At 56.9% G+C, this 23724-nt stretch overlaps 2 protein-coding genes across 2 annotated transcripts in view; both read left to right on the top strand.

Moving 5' to 3' along the window:
• Positions 1-23724, top strand: part of LOC127026358 (guanine nucleotide-binding protein G(i) subunit alpha-3) — a 378524-nt gene that overhangs the window by 65088 nt on the left and 289712 nt on the right. The window lies entirely within an intron of this gene.
• PPFIA4 (PTPRF interacting protein alpha 4) overlaps positions 1-23724 on the top strand; it is a 31656-nt gene that overhangs the window by 6310 nt on the left and 1622 nt on the right. The window contains exons 2-27 of the mRNA XM_050911188.1: positions 1985-2086; positions 2213-2377; positions 3005-3079; positions 4217-4312; positions 4755-4976; positions 5425-5571; positions 5695-5833; positions 6456-6535; positions 7477-7608; positions 10480-10571; positions 12791-12932; positions 13187-13392; positions 13848-14088; positions 14322-14357; positions 14946-15079; positions 15247-15410; positions 16052-16145; positions 16386-16467; positions 16903-17103; positions 18090-18152; positions 19362-19388; positions 20331-20506; positions 21295-21392; positions 22056-22231; positions 22456-22524; positions 23377-23554. Of these exons, the coding sequence (XP_050767145.1) occupies positions 1985-2086; positions 2213-2377; positions 3005-3079; positions 4217-4312; positions 4755-4976; positions 5425-5571; positions 5695-5833; positions 6456-6535; positions 7477-7608; positions 10480-10571; positions 12791-12932; positions 13187-13392; positions 13848-14088; positions 14322-14357; positions 14946-15079; positions 15247-15410; positions 16052-16145; positions 16386-16467; positions 16903-17103; positions 18090-18152; positions 19362-19388; positions 20331-20506; positions 21295-21392; positions 22056-22231; positions 22456-22524; positions 23377-23554 (3337 nt within the window). The remainder of the gene's footprint in view (positions 1-1984; positions 2087-2212; positions 2378-3004; positions 3080-4216; positions 4313-4754; positions 4977-5424; positions 5572-5694; positions 5834-6455; positions 6536-7476; positions 7609-10479; positions 10572-12790; positions 12933-13186; positions 13393-13847; positions 14089-14321; positions 14358-14945; positions 15080-15246; positions 15411-16051; positions 16146-16385; positions 16468-16902; positions 17104-18089; positions 18153-19361; positions 19389-20330; positions 20507-21294; positions 21393-22055; positions 22232-22455; positions 22525-23376; positions 23555-23724) is intronic.

The following is a 23724-nucleotide window of genomic DNA, read 5'->3' as shown; positions in this document are numbered from 1 at the left end:
GTTCCCGGCCCCGATATAATCCGCGGGGATGCTCGCGAGCTGCTCGCTCTTGCGCGCAGCGCTTGCATAACCCAGCGGTGCGCACACACATGCGAGTGCCGCTGGGCTGTGCCGAGCTGTAATCCCCACCGGCCGGGAGAGCACAGCTCTGGGAAAGGCTTGGCCGGCACAGCGGCGTGCTGGGGGAACTGGGTCTGCCGTGGGGTTCACTGCGCTTTGAGGGGCTTTGGGATGGTCCGAGGGCAAGCGTGGAATGGTGCCTGGGCATGGCAGAGGCTGGTGACAGAGGTTTGGGGTGCTGTGACCGATTCGGAGGACAACTGATGGGGACAGGGATGACCCCAGGGCTGGAGCGGTCCCTGGGGAAGTGACGGGGCAGGAGTGGGTCTGGAAAAGAGCTGGGGGACTCAGGCCCTGGGGCAATGCTGGAGCAAGGATGTTGGGCGGCAGGAGCCCTGTGGCATGGCGATGGGCAGAAAAGCAGCTATTTATAGGGACGATGACTGACTTCGGCCGCTGCGATTGCTCTTTCGCTTCCTCCGCATTGTGGCATGCTCGAGTCCTGTCCCACTGTGGGGTCTCAGCATCACCAGTGACACCACCGTCCCCACCAACCCTGGGCTAAAAACCACACCAGCGTGAGCAGTTTGGGGTGGGAAGGGAGAGGGAAAATCTAGCTGGGACAAACAGAGATTAAAAAGCTCTTGATTTCTTGGAGGGACGTCAGCTGTTGCAAGAGGTTTCACTTTGAGCTGAGCAGAGCATTTGATTCAGCCTAAGCCTCAACGTTTTGCTTCAGTTTGAAGGGTTTTTATTTGTTTAACTTGAAAATTAAAGTGAAAGAGAATTTCATGCTGTAAAACGGCTCTCAGCCCCCAGTCGCAATTTGGTTTGTTAATGCTCAATCAAATCCTTCTCAGCTTCTTCAGAAATCCTTTTTCTTTTTAAGTTCTCAACAACACTGTGAAACTGGTGTAAATTCATGAAGCATTTCCGCATTTGCATTTTTCACCCCAAAAATCCCAGCTGCAAAATGTCGCTTAGTCCTGGCACCACTTGGCGACTGAAAGAGCAACTGGGAGCAATGGGAGAGTGCTTCTGGCCAACCGAGGTGCTTGGTTTTCATTTTTTAAGGGAAAATGAACTCTCCTGCATCCTAGGAACTTCAGAGCGAGTTTTCTTTCCCCTCTGACGCAGTCACAAGTGCGATATTGCTCTGTTTCTGAGGAGCCCATCGTATCCCAAAGGATGTGCTGGCTTTGCAGCTCTACTTCGGCATTGCTCTGTGCATGGCTCTTCCTCGCTGGCTGTCACCTCCCTGGAGGGAGCGGTGACTGGAGCAAGGACTGCTGGCACCCGCCACATCTCCTGCTGTGCCCCATCTCTCTCAGCTGGGATTCGGGGCTTGGGGGTGCCCCATAAGAAGCTTGACGGGGCCTCACATGTTGGACTGGGGCAGATCTTGCTCTTTCCTTTGGAAGGAGATTTTGGATGATGCCAGGTCCTGAGGCGATGGTGGAAGATGGCTAAGGGCCAGGGGACTCATCCTGGCTGGCTGTGGCTTTGCGGTGAGTTTTAGCCTGATGGGATGCTCCAAGGTGGGTGCTCTGCTGGGTTGCATCAAGGGGACAGTGGGGATGGGAGCATGCTGGTGGCCTTGACTGGGATGCTTTAAATGCCATCGAGCGCCTCTGGAGCTGTAGAGCAGTTTCTTGTGTCATTGGACATCAAACCAAATGGATAAATATTGGGATGCTGCATTCTCCCGTGTCCAAAGCACTGAGGGAAGCCAGGAATAGATCACCTCGCAGCCTGGCTGTGCTTCTCCACTGATTTCTCAGTGTTCCCCTTGGTGTCGCCGTCTCTCGCTGGTTGGGTTCGGATGGGAGATGCTCAGCGCTGGAGTTCCCGGCAGTGGGGCCAGGACGCTGGCTCCGTCTCCATCCCGCTCTCCCTGCTCACGGCCGTGCCCTGATTTCTGCAGGAGTTTGCAACGCTGACACGGGAGCTCAGTGCGTGCCGGGAGCAGCTCCTGGAGAGGGAAGAGGAGATTTCAGAGCTGAAAGCCGAGCGCAATAACACCCGGGTAAGTATCTAAAACCTGCTGTCTGGCTTTCAGTCCTCAGAAATGTGGGACACTGCAGGCTGCTGGGCCGGTATCGGCATTGACAGCCCCCGGGGTGGTGAGAGCCTCACGCTTGCCCTCTTGCAGCTCTTGCTGGAGCACCTGGAGTGCCTGGTGTCGAGGCATGAGCGGTCCCTGAGGATGACCGTGGTCAAGCGTCAGGCCCAGTCGCCGTCCGGGGTTTCCAGTGAGGTCGAGGTGCTCAAGGCGCTCAAGTCACTCTTTGAGCATCACAAGGCGCTAGATGAAAAGGTGAGACAGGCTGCTGGGACCTCTCTCGGCTCGTTCCATGAGCATCCCCTGCTGCGAGCTGACCTTCTCCCAACCCTCCTCCTCCCTCCCACTGGATGCCATTTTTTGTTGTTAAGCTGGGTGGTGACATGGGGTCCCTCAGGAGGAAGGTCTTGGCTATCCAAACGCTGCAGCACCCTCATTTTAGGAGCTGGTGGGGCTGCCAAGTGGATGCTGTGAGTTTGAGGCTGTCGGGGACAGGGAACTTGCTTCCCTGGGTCACTCACATGATGGTGGTGAGCGCTGGCATTTGACACCCTGGTTCAGTCTTTGCGTTACTGCTCTTGTTCCTCCTGATTCATTTGCCTCAAGCGTCTCCTTCCTCTGCTAAAAGATGTCTTCAAGCTGTCCTGGCCATACGTCTCCAAGAGTCAGCTTGGCCCAGGCTGTTCCTCTCCAACATGCTTTTGCTCTCCCAGGCAATGGACTGGAGCATCCCTGAGCCTGTGCCCTGGATGTGAATCCACCTGAGCCTGGCTGTCAGCCAGACAAAAGGGGCTGGGAGCTTGCCTAGATCCTGGGCACGGATTTATCCTATCCTCATCACGGATAAATAATGGCCTTTCCCGTTGTCTTACACGACTGCAGGTCAGGGAACGCTTGCGAGCAGCCTTAGAGCGAGTGGCAACCTTGGAGGAGCAGCTCGTGGATGCCCATCGGCAGGTACGAGGTATTTGGGCAGCCTACCCTGGGCCCTTGCTGGGGCACCCGCTGGCTGGGACCGCTCTGTGTTACATTTGTGAATTCATGTTGAATTTGCTGAAATAGCACCCTCAAATGATGATGCAGATCAGAGAAATGGCATTTGGGCATTTTTAATGTAAGGCTTTTATTCTAAAATCACTATTTACATGAAGGATTGTCTGTATTTAAGGAAACCTTGTAAATATTCTGAAAACTTTTGTCTCGCAGGTAAGGTTTCCTCTGTCGTTTTGCTGTTTGGTGTTCATTTCACTGACAAAAGCAACCTGAACTTGAATCATTTCAGGGGGTTGAGAATGACTTGGGATTTTCCCTGCCTCAGCAGAGACCCAAACCTCACTGCTCCGAGCACCTCATCGTGCATCCCCCATCTCCTTCCTTGCTGGGGCCCTGACACGGGGACTTCACTGTCCCCAACATCTAGCCCTTTTCATCTCGGAGAGATATTAACCCTGTTTTCCTTCCTAAAGTTTGTGCCCAGCCACTACTGCCACAAGGAAAGAGCCATCCTTATAGCCTCTGCCTGGCTAAATTTTGCTCCTCTTTCCAGTTCCCGGGATGTGTCTCGCGGTCCTTCCCCAGGCTCAGCGAGGAGGCAGTGCCTGGCCTTCGGTCACCTTGCAGGGACCTTTCCCCATCCTCCCCCAGCAGAGCAGGGTGCGATGTCGGTGTTTATCCCCTGCTCCTGCTGGCTACGTCTGCGCCGGGTTTGGAGTCTGTCTGGCTGCAAACTAGTGAAATGAGTTGGGAGGGAGTCCTGGGGTGCAGGGCTCAGGTCCCCGAGGGCTCACCAGGAAAACCTTACTGCTGGGGCTCAGGCTCTTTGCGTGCCTGTAGCAAGCACTGCTCTGTCCATGCAAGACGGACAGGCTTCATCTCCATCAGTGCTGAGCCTTCACAGCACCTCTGCCTTCCCCTCTCTTCTTCACCCTATCCCTCCAGTTCCTCCCCACCATCGGCACCAGCTGAATATGACGGTGGAGGAAGCCAGCGGGAAGCCGGTTGCAGACCTGGGTGCACCAGGGCTGGCCTCACCCGCGGCTGCACCCGCTGGTCTCATCTGCTTTCTCTCATTAATTAAGCCCTGTTGCCATGCAGGTAGCGGCTCTGCAGCAAGGCGCCGCGCGGGAGGCCCCGGTGGGTGAGCGGGATGAGAGGGAGCCCAAGGAGCCAGCACAGAAGCTTCCCTGGAAGGTGAGAGCCCCAGAAACCCCTGCTCTGACCACGCTCACCGAGGCCATCATTTCTCCAGCCCCCTTGTTGCTGGCTCCAGGGTGCTGAAAACTTTTTTCCCTCTCTCCTGGGTCCAGCCCCCTGGGAAATGCCCTTCCGGGTGGATACAGGCCATTTCTGAGCGGAGGGGAATTTGTGCTCCCACTCGGATGCTCCTAGGGGCTCTGCTTCCCAGCAATGCTCTGGGAAGCCCTCAGCCATCCCTATTCCATCGTGGCTGTGAGAAGCCACATCCCTGGCTAGTGGAGACTGTTGACGGGGGTCCCAGAGCCCCACGTCTCCACTCCCCACCAACCTCACTGGGTCCTTGCAGGGCCATGTTCCCCCATTGCGTAGCTGCAGGCAATGCCAGCCCATGCTTTGGGGCAGCCCGGCATCCGCCTCCCTCTCTGCTGCCTTGCAGCGGCTCTCCAACGGCTCCGTCCACCCGGATGATGAGGCAGGGCGGGTGGTGGAGCTGCAGGAGCTCCTGGAGAAGCAGAATTTCGAAGTGGTCCAGGCCAAGGAGCGCATCTCTGCGTTGGCTGCCAGCGTCGCCGAGCTGGAGGAGGATCTGGGCACCGCCAGGAAGGATCTGATCAAATCGGAGGAGATGAGCAGCAAGTACCAGAGGGACCTCCGAGAGGTTAGACACTGCCCTCTCGCACTGCCAAGCCTGTTGCAGTTGCAGAGACATTCACAGCAGCTTCCACATACTCTGGGCTGGGAAGGGATTGTAACTCCTGTTGTATGCAGGGTGAAGGCCTGTGTTCCTCAAAAGAGGCACTGCCTTTGGGAGATTGTCCCCAAGTCCCTCAGCAGGACTTCCCTGAGATCATAAGCAGACACCGAGGTACCCAGGTGTGCTGCAGACCTGGGGCAGTGAGCTGTGTCCATGCTAGAAGGTTTTTTTGTGATTGCTTGACTCTCCTTTATTGCTCTCCCACTCTGCTGTCCCTCATCCCCGTGTGAAGCAGGGTTTTCATTGCATGCTTGGACTCGGGGGTGTCCCAGGCTTGCAGGAGCTGGGTGGCCCAGTTATTCCCAAACTGGTGGTCACAGATCAGGATGTGACAGCCCCATCACTTCCCCAGGCCCTGGCTCAGAAAGAGGACATGGAGGAGAGGATCACCACACTGGAGAAACGCTACCTGGCAGCCCAGCGAGAAGCCACCTCCATCCATGACCTCAATGACAAGCTGGAAAGCGAGTTGGCCAACAAGGAGTCCCTGCACCGCCAGGTACCGAACCTGGGCCCAAAGACTCCCCACCACCCTGGGGACTCGACAGGGAGAAGTGGGTGCTGGGGATGGGACAAGCGGGCAAGCCTTGGTGCCAGGCACCCATCCTGCCCTGTCCCGCAGTGCGAGGAGAAAGCCCGGCACCTGCAGGAGCTGCTGGAGCTGGCGGAGCAGAAGCTGCAGCAGACGATGCGGAAGGCGGAGACGCTGCCCGAGGTGGAAGCGGAGCTGGCCCAGCGCATTGCTGCACTCACCAAGGCAAGTGCGCGGGGTGATCGGGGACCAGAGCTAGAAGGGAGTGCAGGAACCAGAGGAAGAGGCAGGTCTGGCCACCCCCCTGCAGCGATGGAGCCCCTGGCAGGCCGAAGGCACCCTGCTCTCATTCCCAGCCTGTGAGCTTTGCTGTCCTCTGCCTGCCCCATGGCTGCAGGGACAACGCACCATTTTTAAAGCTCTCGACGTGTCCTGCATGCGTGGGGTTTGTTCCCTTCCCTCTGCTCCTTTCTCCAAGGCAGAGATGGCCCTGTGGGTGTGGATGGCCTTCGGCTTGTGCTGGGACCCCTCTGGGACGAGGAGGAAGAGGAAGGACCCAGGCTGGATCTGGGAGGGTGCAGGCCTGGAGGGAGGTGTGGATACAGCCAGCCCTGCCCTTCCTGGGCGCTGGAACGGGTGCCTAATTGCTCACAGAGCACCTCCATCTCCCGTCACCTTGCTAGCAGGGCTGTTTTGGGCTCACAGCACGCAGTGAACCATGGCGGGGATGCAGGCAGAGCGCCGCATCCCGGGGAAGGATGCAGATGCAGGGATGGAGGGAGGGATGCAGGAAGTCCGGCGTGGTTTTGGGGAGCGTCATCCGAGAGGGCTGCTCTGCTTTTCCCAGGCAGAAGAGAGGCACGGAAGCATCGAGGAGCACCTCCGGCAGCTGGAGAGTCAGCTAGAGGAGAAGAACCAGGAGCTGGCCAGGGTAAGCGCTACTCAGCCTGGACAGGGCAGTCCTTGCGGGTCCTGATCCGGCCTTGGCTCCCCCTTGCCTTGGTGGCGAGGCACCTGCGCACACCACAAAGGGCTGGCTTGCTGGTGTCTCTGAAGCAGGATGGGGAGAGGAGCCTGGTTAATCCTTTCCCATCCAGGATCTCTTAAACTAGAGCCACGCAGGAGCTCATGACGCTCTGCTGTGATTTCCCCCTCTCCCAGGCATCCAAGTCTTGCCGTTAGCGTGCCACATCCACTCGTCTCCCAGCATCACCCCCTGAGGCAAGCTGGGACCCCAAATGCAGGGTGGAGGGGGAGGCTCCAGCAGCTCTTCCCCCGAGCCTGGATCAGCAGCAGGGTGAGACTGATGGGCGCTGGGAGCAAAGGGTGCTGCCCCTCAAAAAGACAGGGAGGCCGAGCTGATGTGTCACGGGCTGCACAGTCCCTGCTGTGCTCCTTAGCCAGTGGCTGGGCTGTCCACGCAGGAGGTTGTGATGCCCATTTCTCAGGTTGCCCAGGTGGCATTACAGCGTGTGTCCTTGCGGAAGCCTGCGGTTGTTAGGGCAGAGATTTGGAGGGACCTTTGGAAATCCAGAGGATCGGCACCCATTGGGGTCTGGAATGTGCCCCCAGTGTGGCTGTCCCTGGCAGATGCACAGGTCAAACTTTCTTGAGGGTCAGGCAGGCCGGATCTCTTTGGATCCTGTCCTCTCTCCTGTTCATCCCTGGCTGGGAAATGGCAGAGACCAGCAGAGCCCCAGCAGAGGATCTGATCTGTGCTGTAAGGGATGGATTTGTCCCCAAAAGCTGGGTCTGGTGGATCAGCTCTGACACCACCAGCAGGCACGGGATGGCAGGAGGGCCCCAAGCCCCCGTGCCAGAAGGAGCAGATCCGCTGGATCTGACGTGGCCGGTTGCTGTTTGCCGTTGCAGGCCCGCCAGCGGGAGAAGATGAACGAGGAGCACAACAAGCGGCTCTCGGACACCGTGGACCGTCTGCTGAGCGAGTCCAACGAGCGGCTGCAGCTGCACCTCAAGGAGAGGATGGCGGCCTTGGAGGAGAAGGTAGTGGCTGGGGGGCAGGGGGTCCTCTGCGGGGCTGGTGGGAGGTTGAGGGGTCTGCAGCCCCTCCGACGCGGAGCCTCGGCCAGCCACGGCACAGGGGTTTGGAAGTACCTGTGCAGGGATGGAGAAATGATCACATGCAGGATGCCAGCCAGGCGCTGGGGCTGGTGGGAGCGCAGGGAAGCGTGCTCTGCATCGCAGCCTCGCCTCCAGCCAGCCCTCGCCCCGTAAGACCCACTCCCCACCGCCTTTCACCTCCGACAGCAGCAGGATTTGTCCTGCTCCGTTCCCTTGCTTCCCTGTGTCTCTTCAGGTGCCGCATTAACTGCAGCCCGCGCCCAGCTGTCGGAGCAAAACCCTACTGCATTTTGCAGGAGAAAATGCAGTGTTCATCCTCTCCCACCTGCCCATCCCCTCCACATGCTGCCTTGAAACCTTCCTGTCCCCCAAGCCTGGACTGATCTGCCTTCCCCAAGCCAGGGCAGAGTCCATGAGCAGCCTCCCAGCTCCCACTCCACTCCTCCTGGGGAACTGGGCTTTCCAGCAGCTGGAGTTGCTGCTGCCCCAGCGTGAATGCAATTAGCTGGGAGAGCAGGAGCCTCAGAGCAAGGATTAACCTCGCAATGCCAATGGGAGGTCAGCCCTTGATAATTCACCTCTATTTGGGTTCCTGCAGGGAGCAGGCTCCCCTTAGCAAGTCGGAGCACAGAGGGGTTGCATCCCCCAGCTGATGCCTCCAGGACTGGGTCTGTCTCCCCTGCTGCTCTGCACCTCCTGTCCCCAACCAGATCTGGCTGTGCCAGCGTGTCCAGTCATTCAGCAGATAGGTCTGAGTGGCTCTGGATAAAGAGCGGGACCCAACACATGGGGCTGAGTCCAAATTGCCACCCCAGCAAGAAACAGGGACCAGAGCGGTGGCACCTTGCGAAGGGGCATCGTCTGCTCCCCGGCCTGCTGCCGGCGCTGCCTCACCCAGAGAGTTTCTCCAGGTCCTCCGCGGGCAAAAATGATGCTGTTTGGCTGCCAGCACCTCCCAAAAAACAGCACTAGGTCAGGCAGTTGCAAACGCATCTTCTTTTCCCCCTGCCTATTCCCTAGCTTAGATGTAGGGGACAGTTTTGCCCTTGATCCAGGTGCTCAAGGAGTTGATCTCCTCTCAGAACACATTTCCTAATCTTCAAGCCCTGCCCATCAAATCTCTAATTGCTGCTTGCCCTCCATGGCCGTGCCCGGGCCCTGGTGTGGGGCAGGAGTTGGGCTATGGCAGCCCTGCTTGAGGAGCAGGAGGTTTGCAGAGAAGATGGGTTCGTGGGCAGCTAGGTGAGGAACAGATCAGGGAGCCATTGCCATCCCTCCTGCCAGGCGTCCGTCACACCGTCCACACAGCGATTTCACGCTGGCCATCTCCGGGAGGCCGCACGGCCGTTTTCTAAACGGTCTCTCTTTTTCTTTCCTGTTTTTGTTCCCCTTTCTTTTGTTTCGTTTTTCAAAGAACACATTGTTACAAGAGCTGGAAAATACCCAAAAGCAGATAGAGGAACACCAGCACGACAAGGTAAATGCCGCTGCAGGGAGCCTGCCCTAGTGACTGCGCTTCCTCGCTCCTAATCCCCGGCTAGTGGCAGTGGCACCTCCTAAAATACCCTAGTTTCGGAGGAGCTGGGATCCCAAAGCGCCCAGCAGCAGGAGGCCACAAACTAACCCACGCAGTGGCTGGATGGAAGCTGCCACCCACCTCCCCGGAGACCCCCGGTTCGGTTCCCTAACAGGCACGTTCAGTCCCGTCTCCATATTTCTATCACGCTCATCCATCCCCGACCCCCCGCCGAGGACAGCAGCGAGGCCGGGGTGGCTTCGCCCACGTGTCTAGGCGAGGGTTTACCCCAGTGCTCTTTGGTGCAGCCTGGCTGCGAGGGACAGTGCTGCTCAGGCAGCCACGTCCCCTTCACCCCCGAGGCTTTCTCGACCCCCTCACTCGAACTGGGGGGAAGATCTGCTCCATGCCCAGCTTGCAGAAGGCCCTGTAGGTCTTCACACCTCCCCTGCTCTCAGATAAAGCATCTAAGTAGGGTCTGCAACACGAGTCCACGTTGGCCTGTGCCAGGAAACTTGAGGGTTGCAGCTTTTTGAAGCAACGGGAGCTTTTGGGATGTATCCCATGTCTCATGCATGGTTGGAGGCATCGGGGGGTTGCTTTCCCCCTTGCCCAGGGCCTTGCTCTCCCAGATGCTCCCTGCCCGCGGCGAGGATGTGCAGGCACTGCTTGTGCTCCCCGGCCGTGGCTGCTCAGCTCGGCAGAGCTCGGAGACTTGCATGACGCTGCCTGCATGTTACCCACCCTGGTTCAGCCTGTTTGCCCGCGGGACTGGATCCTGCTGTGCCTGAAGGATCCCATCTCCCCTCGCATCTCCTGCAGGACAGCACGGCCACTTAGTGCAGCCGCAGGTTTCCGATGAGGACGGGGCTGGCAGCGGGAGGGACAGGGCCAGCATCAAATTTGGCTAGCAGGTCCCTTGCTGCCAGCCCTTTGCCAAGGCAAACGCGCGCGTGCCGTCTGGAGCAAAACCAGAGCATCCTACTGGGACCCATTTTCCTTCGTCTCTCAAACCAGCATCACTTCGAGCACGCGTGTGTCTGTCTGTCTGGCCTGTGATCGCTCCCTCCCTTCACGGCATCGCCCCAGCATCGTCATTCACTGTCGCCTGCATGAGCTGTTTCTTTACCGATGTGTCAAAGGTGCTTTGAACCTGGGATGGGGGTTTTTAAAGGGAATATAAACCGGGAAATAGCTAAGGATATGGATTGCCCCAAACCTGGCTGCTTTTCAGAGCAAAACCAACCCCTGCCTGTCTCTTGTCTCGCCCTGAACAGCGACGGTTGTCCGACGAGATTGACAAACTGAGGCTGGAGGTCGATCAGCTCAAGACCAGAAGTGGGACATTCGTGGAGAGCGTGCACGCAAGGTAAGGGCCGCCTGCCAAAACCCTGCCAGCCCGTGCGCGCCCCGCTTGCATCCCGCACCCGCGGCTTTGGGGGCGTTCCGCTTTTAGGGCCCCAAAATGCTGTTGGCATCAGGCATTTCTGGTTTCACCAAGCCTCGGTGTGGGGCTGCAGGGTAGTTCATCACAGCAGGGTCAGCTCCGGCTGTGTCCCTGACGCAGATCTGTCCTGGCATGAGACACAGACCATTGAGAATAGCCCAGCCCAACTGAATGGCCCAAAATTTGCTCTTCTAAGGGTGAAAAGACCACTGGGCATCGTTTCTTTTTCTGCATAACGGGGTTAAGGCTTAATTTGCTATGAAAGCTGGATGTTCACCAAACACCCTTCCCCCCTGCGGTGTGCTGGGGATGGGCCGACGGAGAAGGAGGAACCTCTTTTGAGGTGTTGCAGGCAAAGGAGAATGACGACCCCCCATTTTTTCCCCTCCTCTCTACAATGGTCCTCCCACACCCTTACATTTAAAGTCAGCTGGGAGATGAGGACGTCCCAGCCCAGAGCATCAGGAGGAGAGGTGAGTCCATCGGGTCTCAGCCTCCGGCACTGACCGGGGCACCCAGCACCACTGCCAGAACCTGGGGGGTTAGAAAAGGAGGGTGCCAGCACGACACGCACCCCACTGCATTGCTGCGGCCGCCCGGGAGACCACATCCTCTCCTGAGCACTTTCGACGTGGGTTAGAGGCAGCGAGGGATCAACGAGAGCAACCACCAGTGGGGAAAATTCACCTCTCGGGAAGGCTGGAAAAGATGGAAAGGAGCGGTGTAACCACCTTCATATCTGTCAGCAGCTGTGGCAGAGAGGAGAAGGCCTGGAGGCCCCGTATTTGTCATGGAGAGGAGAAACGGGGAGAGTGAGGAAGAGCTTGTGAGGATGAAGGCCAGCTGAGTGCCAGACGAGTGTCTGGAGCATGTGTGGGACCTCTTTGTATGGGTCTGTAAGAACAGGATGGACGGGTTGTTTTTTTTTTTACTTTCTTGGAGGAAAAATCAGCAGAAAGCTTGAGTTACAGAGGCCAGAGTAATCCCTCAGCTGAAATGTCAGCTTTTGTCTAAGGCGCCTTCATCTGTTTTTAGCTCGGGAGCTGCTTGTCAGCGGCTCCACAACTTAAATCCCCTTGAAACTTGGACTATGCCTTCGTCTGCAAACACCAAGCTGACGCCAAGCCAAGCTGCTTGTGTTAGCAGTTTTGTATGGGTTTGGTAGGATGCTGGGGTGGGGAGCCCGGATCTTTATCTGCACTGGAAACCAGACCCACCATGGTGGAAAAACACTGATCTGCCTTGGACAACTGCTTTTGTCATCTTAAATCAAAAAAACCTCATGCCTCCTATGGCAATGCATATAGGGAGTAATGACCCCGTGCTCCGGGAAGGCGCTTTGCTCAGCTGTGTGGTTGGGTCTTCAGGGCGAGGAGGAGCAACCAAGCAACATGGAGATATGCAATGAGTACCACGAGCAGCAAAAAGTGGCCTCGTGTCCAACAGCAGCCGCTGCATTACTCTGCCAGGGATGGGGACCCGCTCCCGAGCACCAGCCCAAGCACAGAGGAGGAGGATGAAGAAGTCCCAGCCGGTTTCTGCTAGGAGATCCCAAAAGATGCTCATGTCCCTGCAGCTGGAAGATCTGTTTCAAATGGGATTTTATTCATCAGGGTTTTTTTTTTCATGAAAATGTTGAAGAAAACATAAAAAGAAGGAGAAAAGCTCCCTGGCTGGTCCCTGTTCTGTACCACAGGGATAGAGAAGACAGGCACAAGACGTGCTGTACGTGTTGGGAGGTGCAAGCTGTTCTCGAGAGGGGAGGACAGGAGGGGACTGTTTAGCCCACGGCTTCACAGCAGACCCACTGCACAGGGCGGTTTTGGCCAGAACTGGCTGGATGCCCCGAGTGGGTACCGCAGCGAAGGGGGAGGTAGCAGCAGGGTAGGGCCCAGGGCTGAGCTTCCTACGGTCTGTGAGCACATCTCCAGGGCCAGCATGGGGGGAATGGGGCACCTTTTTCTGGAGCCTGGTTTTGCATCAGTTCATGCAGAGCAGGCACGCATTGCTGGGGTGGGCATCCCGGAGTGGCCTCATCCTTCTCCTCTGTCCTGAGCAAGCCTGGGCTGCAAGGGGAGCAGCCTGGGGATGAGGGCATCCTTGCATGGGGCAACGTCCGCAACAGGGCTCTGTCTCCCCAGGTCCCATATGGGCAGCGCCACGGACCTGCGCTTCCCACTGAGTGCTGTGGTTCATGCCCCCGCTGAGCCCTTCGGGACAGCCCCGGGCCTGCCTCGGGCGCAGAAGGGCCGATTCGCTGCCCGACGAGAGGAGCCAGCCAAGGTAATCCATCTTCATGCCAGCACGGGGTCAGGGTTGACATTGGGGTCTCCTCCTGCCTTGCATGCTGGTCTCATGTGTCCTGGCTTTGGGGACATGGGGCAATTTCCTTCAGCTGGTGCGTGGGCAGGGGTAATATGGTAGGAAAGGTTTCCCATTGGGGTTGCGTTGAGGTGTGACTGTTGTGTGGAGGTCTCCAGTTTGGCTTTTGGAGACAGGAGGGTGCCGTGTAGGACCAGTGGACCTTGTTCCCCCAGGACTGGGAGCAGGCCCAGGCAGGCAGCGTCCTGGCCACGGGGCCTCACGCCTTCGACAGCGACCCTGAGATCTCCGATGTGGATGAGGATGACCGTGAGACACTCTTCAGCTCCATGGACGTGCTCTCCCCCAGCGGGCACTCGGATGCCCAGACGTTGGCCATGATGCTCCAGGAGCAGCTGGATGCCATCAATGAGGAGATCAGGTAGCGACCATGGCCAAAACCCACCACTGCCTTGCTCTGAAATGGCTCCGGGGGGGCAACAAACTGCCAGGCAGTGGGAGCAGGCTCTGATGCCCTAAAATTGAGGTCTTGGTCCAGCTTCAGCCAGGGAAATGGCTCCAGGACATCCAGCCACAGGGCTTGGTCCTTCCTGCACATGACTCCCTGTCCCTCAGCTGCACCAGTGCTGGCTCACAGAAAGCGTCGTTATTTTTAAAAAAAGTCCCCCATTAATATTAAAAGAAATCGTGGTGTGTCTCAGCTCCGGGTTATGTGGATCCTGATGGATCTTGCTGCCATTCCTGGAGATCGGGGGCTTGAGTCACAACACCCAAGGTGCATTTCCCCAGGGCAGGGAGATCCTATGGCTGGGAGGTGTGAGGTGACTCCCCAGAAAGGTGGGGAGCCAGGAGCCCTGAGCCCCGCTGCTCCCCCAGGATGATCCAAGAGGAGAAGGAGTCCACCGAGCTCCGCGCGGAGGAGCTGGAGACCCGCGTCACGAGCGGCAGCATGGAGGGCCTCAACCTCACCCAGCTCTGCAAAAGGGCTTCCATCCCCACTTCGCTGACGGCCCTGTCCCTGGCCAGCTCGTCCCCACCGCTCAGCGGCCGCTCCACCCCCAAGCTCTCCTCCCGCAGCGCCGCTCAGGACCTCGACCGCATGGGGATCATGACGTTGGTGAGGAGGGACGCGGGGCGGACGGGGGCTGGACAGGGTGTGCACATGGCTGCCTGGGGTGGGAGCGATGCCCCGGCGTCCGCCCGGGCATGTGGGAGGGTGATGTGGAACGGGGGGGCTCATGTTTGCTGTCTCCCAGCCTGGCACGCCTGGCCCCGGGACTGCTCTGAGGGGGGGTTCTCCATTAACTGCCCCCCTTTCTGTGTCTCTCTCGCTTTCCCCCTTGCAATCAGCCCAGCGACTTGAGGAAGCACCGGAGGAAACTGCTAGTGAGTGGCTCCCATCCCGTTGGTTTTTGTCCAAGCCCCTTTTCCAGCCTGCTCCTGGCTTTGTCCACACCAGGTCAGGGTGCAGCAGGCGCGGGATGGAGCTGGGGACCCCAGGGATTCAGCAGGAGGATCATGGGGATCCCGTAAGGTGCTTGGAGATGTGCCGGCTGGCAGCCTGGGGGGTCTGGCAGGACATGGGGAGGTTCAGAAAGCCACTGGGTCCTCAAACATTGTGTGTCCCCTCTGGCGACAGGGTGTCTTTGGGACATTCCCATCTGTGCTCCTCAGAGCCCTCTGCTGAGGGCCAGCAGCTTCTGTCCCCACGCCCTGACCTGGACCATGGGGCTGCATCCTCTCTCCTCCCTATTCCCAGGATCTTGGCCACATGGCCGCATCCTCCCCATCTGCTTGGGCATCTCGAGCCATTGCCAGAGCTCTAGTTCAGGCCAATCCTGGAGCGTGGCAAAGCCTCAGGGCCCTGGTGGCTCTTTTGGCCATGCCTCCATGGAGCAAGAGAGAGGCAGGCAGCAGGGCAAGGATGGAGCTGGGCTTTGGCTGCCCAGCCTCATGGCTTCTCTGCTTGTTCAGTCGCCTGCAGCTCGGGATGAAAGCCGAGAGGATAAAACCACCATCAAATGCGAGACGTCCCCCCCATCCTCACCCAGGACGTTGCGGCTGGAGAAGCTGGGCCACCCCGCGCTAAGTCAGGAGGATGGGAAGAGGTATGTGGAGCACCCTTTGGATCTCACACCAGTGCCTGCTCTGTTGATTTGAGTATTTACGTGGGGCAAGCGTGGGATTGTGGGACAGTCTGGGGTTTGCCATGGCTTGTGCGCTGCTCAGGAATAACCTAAAGGCTTTGCTGTTCCTCTCCCTCCTCCATCCCCAGCTCGCTGGAGGAGCAGGCCAGCAACCCCAGCAGCAACAGCAGCCAGGACTCCCTGCACAAGGGCTCCAAGAGGAAGGGGATCAAATCTTCCATCGGGCGCTTGTTCGGGAAAAAAGAGAAGGGTCGCTTGATTCAGCTGAGCAGAGAAGGGGCCACGGGGCAGGGTCCGTGAGCAACCCTATTCCCATCCGTGCCGGGCGGGCGTCCTCTCGGGCCAGGCTCTCTGCATGCCTCCTGGCACTGTCTGGCTTTGGGGTGCTGTTGGGGTGACAGGCGGAGGAGCAGGGACACCCCTGCTGGTGCGGGGATGTTGGGGCCACTGGCTCTGGGCTCCCTGCAGCTTCAGGGCAGTTGGGTCCTGGTGCTTTCTGCCCTGCGGCCCTTTCTGGCATGAGCATGGTATCGCTCTTAATGCTCTGCAAGAGCTGCAGTGAGGATAGTGACCCCCCATCACTGTATCTTATCTTTAATTTCCCCAAATCTGCTTCCCTCCCCATGGGACCTTCTTGATTTTGTACAGCCCTTTGGTGGGAGCTGCTTTTCCACTCCTAAATCCTTTACTGCTTTGATGTTGAGCATCTTGAAATGGAAGAGATGGCAGGCAGGGATCCCCTTGGGCTTCCCAGGGATGCAGGGGAGCTGTGGGGGTGGGATGGAAATGGAGACTGTCACCTCCTGTGCTGCGATTGTGCATCCCCAACACCCTGGCATAGGGACTGTGGCAGTGGCCACACTGACCCCGGGGGATGCCATGCTGACCCTGGGAACGTCACACTGACCGGAGGATGTCTTGCTTGCCCAACAGTGCTGCTTACCGATGTGGATGGGGGCATGCAGGACCCTCTGGGACTTGGCAAGCTGGGTGCTCAGGCCGAGAAGGATCGGCGCCTGCGGAAGAAGTGAGTGAACCTCCTTCCCTGCCCCAGCAAGAAAATGTCCTGCCTGATGGCTGAGAAGCCATGGCATGCATGGGAATTGCTGGAAAGGCTTCTCATCTTCACCCTCTCTTGAGCCCTTTTAGCTCCTTTATTGCTTTTCTGCCAGCTGGTTCTTACTGCCCATAGTCTATTCCCTTTCAAGAGCTGCTTCTTTCCCCACAAGCCCCCAATAAATCACTCTTCTGGTTCTGTTCCCTCCAGGCACGAACTCCTGGAAGAAGCTCGGAGGAAAGGATTGCCCTTTGCTCACTGGGATGGCCCCACCGTTGTCTCCTGGCTGGAGGTGAGGCAGAGCACGCCCGTGCGTCGTCCCCATGGACCGATGGCTTTGCAGTTGCCGCCAGTCTGTAGTGTGCTCCCCCAGCAGCGGTACAGCACCCCACAGTCCCACCATGCTTGGGTCCATGCACGTGGTTGGTGGTTGCAAAACCTGGGGGAGCAGAGCAGATCCCCGGATCCCTCACATATTCTGTAGAGTTGTGGTTTGAGTAGAGCTTTGGGCTGAAAGGCTCAGTGGGTGCTCTTTCCCTGTGCTGTGTCCATCAGATATAGGGATGCTGGGCTGCCCACCGTCCATCTGTGCTAGGTACAAACAAAAATTAACCCCATGCGGGTATCCAGCTTTGATATTGACCTTCAAACAGGATGGCCTTGATCCTGCCAGAGGAAGTTAGGGTAGATCAACCAGGCAGTCACTGGCTTTGCCCTGTTTTGGCAGCTCTGGGTAGGGATGCCAGCCTGGTATGTTGCCGCTTGCCGAGCCAACGTGAAGAGCGGAGCCATCATGTCAGCCCTGTCCGACACTGAGATCCAGAGGGAGATCGGCATCAGCAATGCGCTGCATCGTCTGAAGCTGCGTCTGGCCATCCAGGAGATGGTCTCGCTCACGAGCCCCTCGGCACCACCCACCTCGCGGACAGTAAGTGCTCCATGCTGCAGACCCCCTCTTCCCCAAGACAGACCCTCCGTGGGGCAGGACGACACACTTGTGTCCCTCCTTTCCCTGGCTCCTTGGGACCACAGTGGTCCATCGGTCACCAGGGAGTCCCAGTGTTACAGGCAAGCGTGGCCGTGGAGGGGGTGACATTCCCTCATGGACGTGTCAAACCACCAGACACTTGTCTTCAGGCACAAAGATCGTTTACGGCCATCGAGTGTGAAGCACTTTCCTGTCTTGAGGCACCAGCAAATGCTCTTGTCCTCACACTCAGAGACTGTCAGCAAGAGGCTGACCCTGCTGAGCAGCCTGCAAAGAGCAAAGCTCAGGGACTGTCTGCCCTGGAGAGGATAAAATCCCATCCAAACAGCACATGCGTGATTTACAGGGCCAACTGGGTTATGCACAGCCTTTTTCTCAATCACTTCAATACAAGCCTTTTCCTGGGACCGTCTGAAATTCCTGGGGCAAGTCAGAGCAACTTCAGATCCCAGCCTTGCCCTGGATAGGAGATGGAGCAGATGGAGGGATTGTGTCTTGTGCTGGTCCCCAAACCCCTCGAGGGGTTAATGGTGCCCCAGTAATGCCAAGACACATCTGTAGAAATGCAGCCAGCAGAAAGAAAGGCCCCAAGCGTGCTGTGTCCCCCTCAGATGGCCAAGGCTGGGGTCACAGCTGTCAGAGACAAGCCTGCAGGCTCCATGAGCATAACACCAAAGTATAAAGGCAGCCAAAGGGTCCTTGCTGTGCTCTCCATGGCTGCACGGACAGCCCAGGGTCCCCACGGGCAGCGGGGTGCCACCAGCCTGAGCTGCAAGGACGCTGCAGGATCTCCCCAGTACAGCTCTAAGCACAAGGGTGGCCTGATCCTCCATCAGCCTGAGCTGGGCTTGTTTCCAGCACGGTTGTGAACCGAGGCCATGGCTCCGTGGTGGTTTACCCTGACCACTCTGCTCTTTTCCCTGCAGTCCTCTGGAAATGTCTGGGTCACCCACGAGGAGATGGAGAACATGGCGACTTCCACCAAGACGGTGAGGCTGACCAGCCCCACTGCTGCTGCACAGCATATCGGTTACCGAGCTGAGCTCCGGGCGTGCATTAACGTGCTAAATCCCGGGAGGGAAGGGGATCTTTGCTGTGTCTCATGTGTCAGCTCTTGGCCAGCACCATGCACCTGTTTAGAAACCATCTTTCAACCTTTAATATCCCAACAATTTCTAAAACTGGCTTAAAAACCATCAGATGCATTTTCCTTTGTCAAGCCTCTGTGGGTTTTGCTGGGTTTCTAGAGCAGCTTGTCTGTCGGTTGTGAGTTAGAGGAAAGAAATGAAAGACAAAAACCAAGAGTGGTCTCAAGATAGATGCATGAGATTGAGTCCTACATTGGTCATTCTGCACCCAGAGAAGTCACTGTCTAATCTCCCATTGACCTTAGCACACCCAAATATGATCCCCACTGTCTGTCCTGACCACTGGCCGATAGCTTGGGGTCCCTCGGAGGGATGTGGCCCTGCTCCCAAAAGCTCTGGCTCCTTTGGAGAGATGTAGCCATGCTCCCCTGTTTGCAACTTTAATGACCCCATGTCCATGTCTCAGAGCAGGGGCAGCATTTTGGATTGGTTGTGTGCATCAGGCATTTTATTGAAGCTTTTGTCTGCTAGTTGAGTAGCACAGACCTGTAACTGGCAGGTGCCTTTTGGGGAAGGAGAGCTCAGAGTTACGGCAGGGACGTGACGCTTTCCCTTGGCCGGTTTTGTGAGGTTGAGCAAAACCAGCACAGGTTGACAAGGGAGCAAATAGCTACAAAATCGGTAAATTGGGTTGGGCAGCCCCTCTGGGGGTTGTGACCCATAAGCTGAAGCTTGGGTTTCTCTCTGCATCCGTCTGTCTTTGGGGGACCCAAGAACTACCCATATGTCCCAGGAAAGATGTATGCGCCCCAGTGCCCGTGCCATCTCCAGCCCAAGGCCCATGAGAAAAGCCTCATCCTGTATCCTCACTTGCCTGAGAGATGGGGTGAAACCCGGGCCCAGCAGGGTCGGGGTGTCCCCAGCACCCTGTCAACAAGGCTGAGCTCCCCAAGCCATGCAGCCGTGGGACCGACCCCCATCCCCTCTGGGTCACACCGTGCTGAGGGGTCCCATGCTCAGCACGCATGGCACATGCTTTCATGGTGCAGGGCTGCCGGGTACTGACTTTACGTGTCCTTTCTATTGACATGCCGCATGTGTCACGCTTAGGACACAGAGGAAGGCAGCTGGGCACAGGTGAGGTCCCCGTGTCACCCTTTTCCGCGGGCGGTACATGGGGTCGTTACGGGAGGGAGGCATCATGGGGCACCCGGGAGATGAGCTTGGGGCATCAGTATTCACCAAGTCCTTGTTGGAGTCTGAACCTGCACCCTGTGGTTGCTCCTCTGAGCCATCTTTCAAGTACAGGGCGGTCCTCCTGGGACCTTGCATCAAGCAGTGTCCTTCCCTGCTTCAGGTGGAGTGACTTTTTGTGGGACCTCCTCTGTAAGCTACAGATCCTGTGTTAAAAACTCCCACCTAAAAGTGACCAGCCGCCCTGCATGGGAGGCAGGTTTCTAGCTGCACAGACATTTAGTTTTCACCTATTTTTAGCCCCAAGTTCAGGATATAGACCATTTTCATGAACTGAAAAGGTGGGAGGAAAGAGTCCTGCTTGAATCCATCTCTTCTGGTTTTATCACTCTCAATGTTTTACTTTTCTTCTGGTGGATTTTATTTCATTTTCGGACCCTGAATCAGCTTGCAGTGAAAGTTTTTCTGCCTAAAACTGACTTTTTTTTCATTTTGAATTCATAAAGTAGATCTTTTGGTGATTTCTAAGCTTCTTAAAAATCAGATGGGAATGCACTGAAACCTATTTCTTAGTTAGTTGTTTCAGCGTTCATGAATGTGCTTTTTCCAGAAGAAGCTGATCATAAAGTCCAACTATCCTTTATGCTTGCTTTTTGGCTACTGCCTTGTCTCCTTGGGGACATCAGTAGGACACAGACCATGGCCAACAGGACTGTTCCCTCCAGCTCCTTCAGTACAAACTAGGGTTAAACTCCTCTGGCCTAGGTTTGGTCCTCAGGACAGTGACCCCCAGGCTGCAGCACTGAACTGTCAGTGGCCTCCTGGGAGTCTGCAGCCCCACCAAGCCCTGGTTTCTCCCTAGCTTCTCCATTTGCTTCTCCGCAGACACTGGCCTATGGGGACATGAACCATGAGTGGATTGGGAACGAGTGGCTGCCCAGCTTGGGTCTCCCGCAGTATCGCAGCTACTTCATGGAATGTCTTGTTGATGCACGGATGCTGGACCACCTCACCAAGAAAGATCTCAGAGTGCACTTGAAGATGGTGGACAGCTTCCACCGGTGAGTCTTCTCCTTCGGGAGGTCCCTGGGGTGCAGTGTCTGCACATGGAGCAGAGGATGGGGCAATTTGAGGGATTCTCCCCTGTCTTGGCCAGCTCTGGTGCTGGAGGATGGCTCTTCTAGGCTAAACTCAACCACCTGGTCTGGGGCAGCTCATATGGGCAAATGTTCTCCTTCATCACACTCCTTGCAGCAAAATTGCAGAGGACCAAGCCTTCTCCTGGCTGTGGAGCAAACCACGGGCAAAAATAAAGGCTCGTCCCATCTGGTACCCCACTGTCAGGCAGAGCAGTTATCTGCCAGCAGCCCAGCTCAGAGAAGGCTTATGCCATGCCAACCACCTTGCTCAAGCACCAGTATCCAGCCCTGTCATGGGGTACCACCATCCACCCCGACCCATGGGGCTGTGTCCATGGGCCTGCCAGGGCCCTCCCTGCTCTGGGAATGAACCCTTCAGCCTGGAGCAGCCCCCATGGGCTGGTTCTCCCTTCCCTCTCCAGCCACCAAGCACGGAGTATCGTTGTTTGGATCCATGCGCTTTCAGGCAGGTAGAACAGGGTAAAACTGGTAGAGTGGGGAATTACCATGGAAGGGAGGGACATTCCCCATTTTCCAGCTAAGATCTTCCCTTTGGGTTGTGTCTGTCCTGACCCAACCCTGAACCGAAGCATCCTTTGGGCACATGGAGAGCAAGCAGGGAAGTGGGTCTCTCCGCGGGTCCCTCCAAGCCACCTGCCCCGCCATGCTGAGCCCTCCTGAGGGTTGGGTGACATCTCGTGTCCTTGCAGCACCAGCCTGCAGTACGGCATCATGTGCCTGAAGAGGCTCAACTACGACCGCAAAGAGCTCGAGAGGAGGCGAGAAGAGACCCAACACGAAATCAAAGGTCAGCAGCCGCATACACAATCCAGCTCTGGAAAAGGAGATGAGAAACCTCCCCAGAGATGGCCAGTGGTGGTCGCTCTCCTGTCCCTTATTTTTAACACAGCATTTGCCTAGGGAAAATCGTTATTTCTGAGCAACCATGCCCACAGGGCTGTTCTCCGGGGGGACCTTCCTGCAGTATTTTCCCAACAGATTGCTCCAAGTGCCTTTATGCAGCTTACCCCAGTCAGGCATGAGGAGGGAGGAAGGGTGTCAAGACAGAAAAGATCCAGTCCGAGCATCCGATCATCTTCTCCTGCCCGTTTCAGATGCTCAGGACACCCTCAGCTTGCTCAGCCTCCCCTTCCTCGTTGGCTGTCCTGAGATTCCCTGCGCATCTGGCTGCTGCTTAGATTACATCTCATTATTGATAATGCTCCTAATTACACCAGCAGCCGTGGGTTCTTAGGATTAATTTTCACAGTTGTTTTCTGCCTGTTATTTCAGCATTTAGTTTGGTAAATTGAAGTGAGCTGTTCTGGCACTTGGGCACCCGGTATCGCTGCTGGCTCGGGAAGGAGAGTTCCCAGTGCAGTGCGAAAGGGCTTCAGGGCATCATCAGGTCCCCGCACAACCAAGAGCGTGGTCTGAGCTGGCCCTGAGACGTGCCCTCGCTCTTTTGCAGACGTGTTGGTGTGGACCAACGACCAGGTCATTCACTGGATCCAGTCCATCGGGCTTCGCGAGTATGCAAACAACCTCGTCGAGAGCGGGGTGCACGGGGCGCTCCTGGCCCTCGATGAAAATTTCGACCACAACAGTCTGGCGCTCGTGTTGCAAATCCCCACGCAGAACACGCAGGTAAAGAGCAGCATCCTTGGGGGATTTTGGAGGAGGGTGGCCAGCGTGGGACACGGCTGCAGTGTGACTCCACCAGTCCCACCAACTCAACTCTGCCTTTCAAAGCAGAGCACTCAGATGGCACATGGGCTTTTTCTCCGTCATCCTCAGGCTTTCCTGGGATGGGAGTTCGTGCTGGAAACTGTTTCCATCGACGGGGAATGCTCATTTTTTGTTAATTTCAGGCTCGACAAGTGCTGGAGAGGGAGTTCAACAACCTGCTCGCCTTGGGCACAGATCGGAGGCTGGACGATGTGAGTACCAAACCTCTCCCATGTCCAGATCATGCTGAGCGCCTGTTCTCATGCAAGAAACAGGAGAGGCAGGACCTCTGCTCGCTCTCTCCTTGTCCAGGGGTGTCAAATAGTGTGTCACAGACTCTCTAGAGCAGTCGCAATGAGCGGTATCAGTGGAATAAGCTAAAACTATTAGACAAGGCCCCAAGGAATGTGCTGCCAGGCTGTGGAGGCAGGTGAGGAAGAGTCTTGCACATCATTTCTAGCCTCGTGCTCAGTGGGCTGACTTTCCAGTAGGCTCACCTGGCTTTCCTTGCCAGCTGCTTTAACATTGCCTTTTAGAGTCACAGATGTTCTGGGCATGACACATCTGTGGCGGGTAAAGCTGGTGGGTTAGAGATGCCCCGTTATGCAGCCAGAAAACTGTTGACGTTGAGTCACTGAAGGTGGGAATTCATCTTGATCTCTCCTATGTGTAGCTTTCCTCCATGAGATACGATAGCAGAGCTAGTCAGGGCTCTCTTTAGAGCACAGAGAGAAGCAGGCACTTCCAGATGCCATTATCTGGCCAAGGTTAGATGCATCCCTTGGGGTCTTTACTAGGGCTTTTGTGTTGATGTCTCCAAGGCATCTTTGCAGGCAGGCTGGAGAGAAGAGACAGGCAAGCTGGAAAGGATAAAGCCTATGTCATGGGATCCCGGAGAAGTTCCTATGTCCTCAGCCCAATTTGATCACACACTTCTGCACTGTTTGAGTTGGTCTCCATATACAGGCACACCCTTGTTAGGTGGAAGCAGTGCTGGTGTCTCACAGGGGCAGAAGGTCCTGCTGCTGCCGATGCCAGGCCCGTAACCTGCTCTTCCCTCGCAGGGCGATGACAAGACCTTCCGTCGAACCCCGTCCTGGCGAAAGCGCTTCCGCCCACGAGATGTTCACAGCATCAACATGCTCAGCGGCTCAGCCGAGACGCTCCCCGCCGGCTTCCGCGTCACCAGCCTGGTGCCCCTGCCCCCTCCATCCGCCCCTGCCAAGAAAATGCCCCCAGAAGGTAGGTCACCCCCTTCTCCCCAGGGTCCTCTCCCGCCCCTGCTCAGACCTCATGGTGAATATGGGGAATGACGTGCCACCAGGAGACAAGAGGGAGGGACGCTTGCTGATCGCCTGCGATGCTGAATCCGTGTGATCCTTGAGCTGTTGCCTGCTGTAAATGTTTTTTTT

This window comes from Gymnogyps californianus, chromosome 27 (genome assembly GCF_018139145.2).
Source record: "Gymnogyps californianus isolate 813 chromosome 27, ASM1813914v2, whole genome shotgun sequence".
NCBI lineage: Eukaryota > Metazoa > Chordata > Aves > Accipitriformes > Cathartidae > Gymnogyps > Gymnogyps californianus.
Note: the sequence above shows the minus strand (reverse complement) of the source record. Positions and strands in the feature narration are given on the sequence as shown.